At 37.7% G+C, this 10,823-nt stretch overlaps 1 protein-coding gene across 3 annotated transcripts in view; it reads left to right on the forward strand.

The window, feature by feature from the left end:
• LOC122976597 (gamma-aminobutyric acid receptor subunit beta-3-like) overlaps positions 1–6,686 on the forward strand; it is a 63,909-nt gene extending 57,223 nt beyond the window's left edge. For 2 of the 3 annotated variants that reach the window (XM_044345168.1, XM_044345170.1), the window contains 3 exons: positions 397–644; positions 1,174–1,242; positions 3,173–6,686. In XM_044345168.1, coding sequence (XP_044201103.1) covers positions 397–644; positions 1,174–1,242; positions 3,173–3,544 — 689 coding nt within the window. In that variant the 3' untranslated portion in view covers positions 3,545–6,686. The remainder of the gene's footprint in view (positions 1–396; positions 645–1,173; positions 1,243–3,172) is intronic. The other variant, XM_044345169.1, reaches the window with a different exon arrangement.
• The last annotated feature ends 4,137 nt before the right edge of the window (positions 6,687–10,823 follow it).

Consider the following 10,823-nt stretch of genomic DNA (forward strand, 5'->3'; position numbering starts at 1 on the left):
CAGTAGTAATTATTTTCATAGTAGTATTTGTTAGTAGTAATTGTAGTAAAAAGGTGTAATTGTTTTCATTGTTACTAAAAAAATATTGATTGGTGCAGCTTTAAACAAATGATATAACCTATTATCACAGTAATCATTGATTCATTTCCTGTTGATGGATTAACTGATTTATTGTCCAAGCATTTCAGGACTACCAAGATCAATACTGACACCAACAGTAGTATTACTTACTTCTGCTACTGATGATTCCATTAATATTTTTTAAAATTAAATCCTCTTTTACGAACTGCCTTTTGTCTCATGACAGTTCTAGGCTCTGTGGTTATTTTGTGCGCTTTAGTAATAATGATACTTATATTGATTAAAAACACCATGATTTCTCTATCCTCCTCATAGGGATCACCACTGTGCTGACCATGACCACTATCAACACCCACTTGCGAGAGACGCTGCCCAAGATCCCCTACGTCAAGGCTATTGACATGTACCTGATGGGCTGCTTCGTCATGGTCTTCCTGGCCCTGCTGGAGTACGCCTTCGTCAACTACATCTTTTTCGGGAGGGGCCCTCAGATGCAAAAGAAGCTAGCGGAGAAGGCAGAGAAAGCCAACAACGAGAGGGCAGCCAAGTATGACGCTGCAAGGGTAGGTTGGAATTGGCTGATGGGATGTTTGACGTAAATGTTAAGACTTTGACTTCGGTATGCAACTGACTCAAATTATGATAAATAAGTAATTATGTGGGTTTAAGATGTTATATTTCTTGTTGCTGAAACATTTGTCATTCATTTTTTTTGACTGAAAGATGCCAGTGGGATAGAAGTTTGTATGAATCTAGTATTAATATTTGGTGTTGTTTCCACAGGAAAGCAGGACAGCAGTCTGACTGGACAAAGTCTAATTTTCTTTAATTTTTTCTCCCACCAACAGGATATGAATGATAAATCAACCTAGGCATTGCACTTCCTCTAAAATGAACTTTTTTGGTCAGCTCTTGACAGCAGAAGCAGCGTTTTGCCTAATTAAACTTACATTATCACATCACATTATTCATAGGTATCTGTATTCCTCGTGGAGGCTTCTGTTGTAGAAATGTGTTAGTTAAAAAAATAAAAACCCTCAATTTTCAGGTATTTTCTTTCCCACATGTGGCTGAATATTTTCATCTTCTCAGGAGGCAGGTAGTAGAACCGCATCCCTAAAACGGTCCAATCAGGTTAAAGGTCTTCGCCACTCACGCTCGGTGAGTTGTTTGTTCCTCGAGTCAACTCCGCCATCGCCATCAGCTGACATGGATGCTTTTTTTTTTGCCTTAATACAAAATATTTCTCCATCCATGGAATGAATTAAGTGACAACAGACATTTTCATCATGACATGAGTATTCATTTTGACTTTTTCATTGCAGTTTTTTCTACATTGAAATGATGCTCATGCTCGGTCTTACTTTGTAAAATTTGTGTTTCAGATACGAACCTGTTTCTCCCTTCAGAGCTCATTCTGAATGCATGCTGTCTGTGTATCTTTTTTTTACAGTTTTGTCATAGAAATCATCATTAAAAGCCACACAGTTTTCATAAAGTGACATAACGCATGTCAGGATGCAGCAAATCTATGTATCTTTAAGTGGTTAGCCACTGCAGAGGTCCCCCATCATGCATCTATACTGAAATGAAAGATTTCACTTGGAAAGTGTAATCTGAAAATACTTAGAATACATAAGATATGAATTGTAGAATATGCTATAGACGCACACAGTCAGTATGCTAACTAGCTCACAGCTAATGCCCGTACTAGAGCTGCAACTAACAATTATTTTCATTATTGATTAATTTGACAATTATTTTATAGATTAATCGTTTTGTCTATAAAATGTCAGAAAATAAAGAGAAATGCTTGTTGTAATTTCTTAAAGCTCGAGGCGATGCCTTCAAATAACTTTTGTCAGATCAGAACAGTCCCAAATCCAAAAGATATTCAGTTTATCATGTATGACACAGAAAAGCTTCAAATTTTTATATTTGAAAAGCTGCAACCATTGAATATTTGGCATTTTTGCTTAAAAGAAAGACTAAAATGATTATTTGATTATCTAATCAATCAATGCAGCTCTAGTCCTTACCATTGGTACATTGGCTATATGGGGCAAATAAACACAGATTGTAGGAATGGTCCAGCAGTCAAATTTGCATGAAAAACTAAGGTGACAGTTTGTTTTGCTTTCTGTCTGAACACGCTGTAAGTGTTCTTCAAGGTTAAAAATCTTGTGACCTGTGCAAACACCGCCAATTGAAAAAGCGAAATGTGGGACTTCCCCAGTTGCTACATTTGCATGAACAATCTCCATTGTCCATTACTGTGGATTTGTTTTATGGCACATAAATCATAGGCATGGAGTGTGTTGTATCTCCTATGATTTTAATAAAATGGTTGACTGATGATGTGTCCTTATATTGCTTTAGCAAGTAAAAAATGAGAGCCAGGGAAATCAAAATATCTATAGACTGGACTGCGGTGCCATGCCTTCTGTTATATCCTGTGGACCTCATAAGCAAGTAAAAAATAATTTCTTTGATATGTCATTGATCCTTCAATGGAATCAATTGAAAATGTTTTACTGTTTTACTAGCAGTGGCTCCAGTGGTTGTGCTTAGTCATTTTAAATCGTAGCCCATCTTGAACGGTTGTTCAGATGGTGTGCCAAGAATGGCTGCCATTTAAAAAATGCCATTGACATATTGCTGTTATGGAACTGAGTGACAGGAGACTTAAGCTATGCCTGAAACTGCTCCCTCGTCCACTCAATTACTTTTGCTCAAAAAAGGTTTCTCTGTAGTGACACAAAATGATAATTGGCAAGGGACTGTTCACTACAGACAGGTGAAGTTTCACATTACTATAACTTACAGTAACTTACTCAAAGCAAAGCACAGCATTTAGGACTCTTTTAGAAAAATGAGTATGTGTCATGGAGACAGCACTTTTCATTGCATTGTAGGAATGTTCACTTCTGACTTGTTGCCATGGCAAAAGCATGACCTGACATCCACATTTCATGGTCTTGAGTGCACTGAGGGAGAGTGCCTTAAAACTTCAGCTAGTGTCCTCTCTAGCTGTTCCACTTGTGTGCACATAATGTCATTAATTACTTTTCCCATTTCTTTGTCCATTCAGGCAGAACCACATGGCCACGGGAACATTCTGCTAACCACACTGGAGATCCATAACGAGGTGGCGGGAGGTGAGATCACCACCAGCGTGGCGGACATTAGGAACTCTCAGTCCATGGTGCAGTTGGACAGCACGGCCTCATCGCACATCCAGTACCGCAAGCAGAGCGGCGGGATCGGCCCGCGCTCCTCCAGCCGCCACTCCCTGGACCGGGCTGCCCAGATGAAACGCAGCCGCCTGCGGAGGCGGTCCTCGCAGCTCAAAATCAAAATCCCCGACCTGACGGATGTGAACGCCATCGACCGCTGGTCACGGATCATCTTCCCCTCCGTTTTCTCACTGTTCAACCTCGTCTACTGGCTCTACTATGTCTGAATGGACTGTTTTGTTGAGGTGTTTGTTGTTGTTTGTTGATTTTTTTTTCATTTTGTTTCTTTTTCTTTCCTTTTTTTCTGTTGCTTTTATACATGATGGAATCTGTCGAGTTAAAGACTGCAACAATACATGATAAAAAAAAAAAGACTGAGAAAGACTACTGAGTTTTGGACCAAGTTCTCCTCAAAATTGTTTTTATATTTGCAGTCTTTGAGTCCTTAGTACCAAGGTCTTTTTATTTTCTAAAGTATGTACTGTAATTGGGACATGTGACAGTCATTTCCCAACATTTGCCCTCTCAGTAATGTGTAAATAGAGAGATATAAAGCCAGCAATTGAATAAATAATACAGTATTTGCAAAAAAACAAACAAACATGAAAGCAGTTAACGCAAAGATTTTTCTAATCCAAAAAAATCATTAAGAAAACTTTATACTACACAGGTGATCAGATAAGTGCAGGCAATTCCTAAAAATCCATTAAACAAACATATGTATGTTTGACTGGTACCCTATGCACTACTAATGCATGTAATGATCAGCCATAGTGGAAAAATAATGACTCCTTTTTGCCTTGGGTTATATCACAACTTTACAGAAACAAAGACTCTGTTGATGTGTATTTGTTTATAGCGTTGATAATATACAGTATACTTGCTATTAACTATATGATGCATTGATCTGGTAAACTTTTACCCAAACACAATAATTTAAAGTTGAGGATTTTGTCCTCTGTTCAGGATGATTGTGACTCAGGTTCTGAATTTTTGCTAGTGTCACGGGAATATCCTTTTAGGTCATTTGATAGTGAAAAAAAAACGTTAACAAGCACAAATATGAATAAAACTGCCATTTTTTTCACTTCTACCTTCTAGCAACAACGCTTCAAGTGATAGCATGACAGAATTGCACTTAAATTGATCAAACTTCCTCTTAAAAAAACAACTTTAGTTTCAAACAACTGCCAAGGGCCTTTTTGGGCGTTACAGTTACTCAACCCACGAAATATTATAATATTTTTGTACTCTATGTCTTCAGGTATTCATTTGATTTCCTTACTCGTCTTGTTGAAACATTTTCTTTTGCTCAACACGAACTCTGTCTGGTGATAGAGTGGTACACTGGAGTAATGAAACCCATTTTTTTGTGTGTATATACATAAATGTATATATATCTACTGTGTGTACAACCCAAAATGAAAATGATCAAATATTGAGCATTTTGTGATTGTCATGCTGTCTGTTAAATGTCAGACTATTTAGAGCAAAAAAAAGAAGAAAGAAAGACACGGATTAAACAAATTAACGGGTCAGTTCAAGCATCAGTTTAGTTTTTGAGCATTTGTGAGGCACACTGAATACATTTCTTCTCAAACATGTGACCATCTTGAAGTTCCACTCTAGACACTGTACGTCTGCATTTTAGAGCTACTGTATGCCAAACAGCAGCCGGTGATGCAAATGGATTTCATTGATTCCGCAGGCAGACCATGATAACTGGTCTGTCGACTAATAAGCACATACTAGCATTGAATGTATCAGATCCATTCTTTCAGGGAGAGGATAATGAGCCATGGTCATCATTTCTCCATCAGAATGTAACACGCCCATTCTTACGTTGCGAGTGACGATAAAAGAAAGGGAAGGGGGTGGCGTTAAAAGAGTGTGTGCATGTGCATGTGTGTATGTGAGAGAGATGGGAAATGGATAGGGAGAGCTTGAGAGAGAAAGGGCGTGGGTAGACCATTTATTTTCCATGCTGCTTGCTCGACTACGGACAAATCTCAACATATAATAGTTTTGTGGATAAAAATAGCTCTCCCGTTCGACTCTTATGATAAACTGTGCCATTCCACCTAAGGTCGCAGAGCAATCAACCAGATACAGCTCACGGACGATGATGTAAATTTGAAGCATTCTTCTGTTCAACCATGGATACATGAGATTCACCCACTGTTTGTGCATGTACAAGAATACATGTAGGAAAAACTATAACAGGGAGTTCTGTTGTGATTGAGAGTCACTGATACTCAGAGTTGGGATCAATTGAACTTTGAAGTAAAAATTGTAAAGTTTTATGTGTACAGTCTGATATAAGACTAAGAACTGAATGTATTGTACTTGGATTGTTGCTGCACAGCTGCAATTTACTTTCAGAATTGACCTCAACCCTGATTTACATAGGGCTCTAGTTGATTCAAGTGACCCCAAGTCCTTTGCTGGTTTCTTGTCCTGTTTTCTACTGTGTAGACGGGGCTAAATGGACATGTGACCTGGGTCCAAGATATAAGAAAGCTGACAGTTACAGATGAAATAATACCTATAACTAATAAGCCAAAACATCTTGCTAGGAGGGGATGTCTTGTCTTTGTTCTTGGGCACAAAGCAATGTTTCATGATCTAATGCATTTAAAAAGGTAGAGAGTTAAAAGTCGTGGACAAAGAACCACTTTGTCCAAAGATGTGTCAAGTTGCTTTGTGTAGTTTTGGGGGATCAAATTCGTACCTATGAAATGCTGAAACAGTTGATGTAGCTTCTGTGTTGTGTAAATAAGATATTATAAGACAGATCTCTGGAACACTGAAGCTAGAAAATAACTGTTTTACAGTGCAAGTCAAAAATAGATCTTCCTGGCTTACTGGTTCACTTGGATTTAAACAATTACTTTGGGGTCATGTGGTGAGATTTAAAACAAGTTTTTGCAGTTTTGCGGTCATTGTACTGCGGTATTGTACTGTGAGTCTTTTTTTTATTTATTACCAAACTGAAACGTCAAAGAAAAGGCAACTGTTACAAACTCTAGATACTTGTTTATCATGCATGCAACTACAATTCGTAACTTGGGAAGATTTTTAAAAAGAAGATATTTTGCAAACTCACTTATGAGAGCTGCCAACTGCTCATTTTAGAGACAACACTATGCCATGTGAGCCTACATTAAAAAGAAAAAAGTAACAAAAAAAAAAAAGTCATCAAAGACTTTCAGGTGTTGTATGGCCTTGGTCCCATAATGGAATGTGAAATGTTCTGTGCTGCCACAAAATGTATTTAGGCTTAGATTTATACTGTATATCTCTGTATGTTTCTCTTCCTTTTTCAATAGATTATCATGTTAAACCATCAAATAAATGATATACATTGTACCTGTGTATTTGGTATTGTGAGCACGCATGACACTCCATACAATCTGCATATGTACATTTATGGCAAAATAATACAATGACTAGACAAAGTTTAATATATCCTGAAAACACATTTTTTTCTCTCATGTTAAAAAACCCATGTGCCCTTGAGCAAGGCACTTAATCTATCTGTTCCAGTGTAGCTACTCAGTAGCTGACAGTAGAAGACTTTATTTCACTTGGCAACTCCCAGTTGGATACAGTATCTTATGTGTATGAAGTGAACTTTATGAATGTGTGCCAGAGTATTGGTGAATAAGAGTACAGTTAGTTCCCTGGATAAATAAAGACTGGAAAAAAAGGACACTGGAGGTGGAGGTTATTATTGGGCGCCATAACCTGTCAATTTTCCAGCCTACTCAATTGCCACAAAGTTCATGACTCCCTTAGCAATTTGTCTTTATATATGTGGTAAGAAAAAAAAATATTATTAAAGTTTTTTGAGAAAAAAATGTGTTATTTTTGTCTTGAGGCTCTTTGACTCCATTCAAGTTACATTCAACCTGATTATTAGCCATATTTGAGATATTGCTGTATCAGTGTTGATTTGGGCACCTGATTTTGTGTTAGTGTTTTGACAAAAATACATCGTCACATTTGACTGTTATTTGACTGTTAGTTTTTGTCAAGTTTTAGCCAACATAAACTGAAGGGATTTTTGTCAGTTGTGTTTTGCATTCTGCAGTCACCATCTTTGATGTTTACATGGACCACAGTTACAGGTGTCATTACATCTATCACAATGTTAGCAGGAAAGGCGCCATTTACCTTTTTATGGCAGACAATAGTTCACACACTGTGCCTATATTCCTGCCAGTAAAAACTGCCAACTGAAAGTAACACAAGACCCACAGACTCTATGGCTAATGGTACATCAATTGGCTTACATTTTCATAAATGTTGGTGTGCTAGCCTGCCTGTTTTCATCATTTGTCCCAGCTGTTTAGTTGCTACTTCTTGTCTGATTTTCACTGTGATTGAAGATGCATTTAATCCATAAATCTGTTACTATTTTCCTTCCAAGAACACGTATCATTAGCTAACATCATTGTTAGAGACATAACATTACTGAAATGTGAGATACTGCTTATTACTATAGCTAGTAAAGCAGCTAAATCTACTTCTGAAGAAGAGATCATTTTTTGGGGCAGCATCACTGCAATACAAAATGCAATACATTTTGTCTTAGAATTCTGTTATAAAAGGTTACAGTTTTAGTCTGTGGTGTGGATCATATTAAAATAATAGCAATGTTAACTGTGTCCATTCCTATTTTTAACTGTCTTGGTGTCCTCCATCAGTTCCCTGAAGGTTTTTACCCCTCAGTGGTTTCAGAGAGTAATAGAAGTATGTTTGGTGAAACATACTCAATCTTGATTTTTTTCTGCTTTGGTATTGATTTCACTTGGTTGGCGGTAGTTTGGTTGAGATGAGATGGTTGTTTCGACTGATAACCCAATCGATTCAGCCCATAGCCTTTGCCCAGTTTGTAGGCTTTATATAAATGTTCATGTTTCTGGCAGCTATGAGGTAAAAAAAAAAAAAAAAAAAAAAAATCAATTTAGCTCCTATGCTTCACTGTATTCACTTTGTGCAAAGGAAACTACAATAGATACAGATATAGTACTTGAAAAGGCTCTCAAAAGAGCTCTACAGTATACCTCATAAAAGGTATCACTTCCCAGCAACCTTCATCTGGATGAGAAAGTTCAACTGATGAACCTCTTAATCAGTCGAGTACAATCATGTGCTATTCAAACCGATCAATGTAGCATGCGGTTTCATGAAATTCTTCCTCCCTGGCTAAAGCAGAAAGTTTGGACATTCCTACTGTAAGAACCCTTGAAAGATCACCAAAGAAACCCACTTTTTCATGAGGTGGATCAATGAGAGGAAACCATGCTAGGACCCTACTATTGTAGAGTGTAATGCATGTTTACAAAGAGAGTTTCCTGCTTAACAGCTAATGATTGTAATTAGGCCATTAGAAGGAGGTCAGAGTCACCAAGGGGACCTACACAGAACTATTTCTGAAATCTTCAACACACAACAGTACATTTGCACAGAATGTGGAAAAAAATAAGGTGTTCTAATGTCATTTGGGATGGCTGTGCTTCAGCTTACTTTGATGTTTGGGCACCACAAGTCTTGCAGGATGCTCAAAAGCAAAGTGTTACATCTGCCACATTTTTGATCAGCTGTGTCTTTAATTAAAAAGGGAGGAAAAATGTTTGAACCTCCTGCCAATAATCTGTCCAAGATAGATTATTGGCCTTTTTCTGAACCCACTCCATCACAGCGCAGATCAATCATAAGTCCTTCTATAACACGCTAATGGTGCAGCCAACCTTGCTGATACAGCATGACTATACAGACACCACATACCTAGGTTAACTCATAACTGTTAATAATACATAGCATTTAATAAACTTTGAGTGCTAGCTGGGTATAGGTTATCCAAGCAATGCAATTCATTAATGATGATTTTGTCTCTCATAAATGTAGTCTTTATGGGTCCGGTCGTACAGAACAACTGGGAACAACTGTGGTGGGTTTTGCCTTAAATGTAGGTTATAGTAATGAAACATGTTGAAATTTCTGAAGAAGCCCCTTGAATGAGTGGCGAAGCATCTTTAAAAATCTTCAACCAAGTAATTAAACTAATTCAACACCAACTGAACAGCTCTGCATTGTTCTATGCATCGAAGTTATTGTAATTAAGAGATTCCAACCTGTAATCGCACAACCATATTGATGACGTGATCATGACATTAACCTACCTTATAAACTAGGCACATGCATTTTGAAAGACATGGGCATTTCACCAGTTGTGGAGGCTCTAATGAAAAATGTTCAGAAGTTGCATTACGGGAAGAGTAGGGTTCCCTGGTTTTTTTTGTGTGTTTTTTTGGAAGAAATGTCTGTTTCCTTTATAACAGGATGTAACAAATTTCAAATCCCATTTGACATAGGTACAATATCATATTTCAAAACATTTTGTCAGTTTCAGGGAAGGAATGGATGTAATTCAGTAAAATACACTTGAGGCATTAATATGAGAAGTCTTCAGCACCGCCTCCCTGCAGGAAACCGCCTAATGGAATCCCTTTAGGAGTATGATCACCTTCCCTCCATCTCAGGTAGAGAGAATATATATATATATAGGCTCTATCACACACTATTTATGCATAATGACTTAAGAAAATGCTGAGCTTGGCTTTCCAGTTCTCCCCTGCTTCTTCATACTATGCGAGTCCCTTGGGGTATAAGTGATAGATTTTTAATCTCCCTTTCCTTCTGAACCTTTATAATTTATATAGGGGTTCTAACCCCAAGGTATATTGCACAGTTTATCATTAAACTAATCATTAAAGAATATCATTGTTCAGCAGTTTGAGGGAGGCATGTGCGTGGAGCTGTTGTTGATAATAAGGCACATATTTTGTCTCCAGGACACATAAGAGAAGCAACCCTTATGGCAGTTAGAATATCCCATAATGAGCCCTTGCCAATCATTAGGGTTAAAGGGGAACATAAGGCCAAAGATTGAAAATGAGGCTAGTTGGAGGGTTAGATCATGACGATGGCTCAGACATTCTAGGCACAAAAAAGGGAAGAGCTTCTCACTATGTGTTGCAGTAAGGTGTTAGCAGCTTTGAATAAGGTTTAATATAGCATATCCAGTCAATATGTTTGTTTATCTAGCAGTACCTACCTGCCTAACATCCTACTCACAGTACACACAGATCTTGCCTCTGTATCATCACATTCAAAGAAACCAAAGTACAGATTTGTGAGAGACTACTTCTGCTGTCAAACTGTTTCTAGCACATCAGGTCCCCAGATCATCTCTGCACTCACTTTTGAGAGGGAAAAAACCCCACACATACTCCTACTCTTCAACTTTGTCAGTTTCTTTTTCTGTGTATGAAACAACTGTCCCCCAGTCCTTATTTTAGAAAGATATAAATAAAAAGATTTCAGTTCATAGCAGAGCTTACAGTCATGTCTGGTGTTTTTCAGGAAAAAGGTGGTCGTTGAGGGGATGACAGAGATATTGTGATAGATGACTGCGGACAAACAAGATGCCAAGTCACT

Source organism: Thunnus albacares, chromosome 24 (genome assembly GCF_914725855.1).
Source record: "Thunnus albacares chromosome 24, fThuAlb1.1, whole genome shotgun sequence".
Lineage (NCBI taxonomy): Eukaryota > Metazoa > Chordata > Actinopteri > Scombriformes > Scombridae > Thunnus > Thunnus albacares.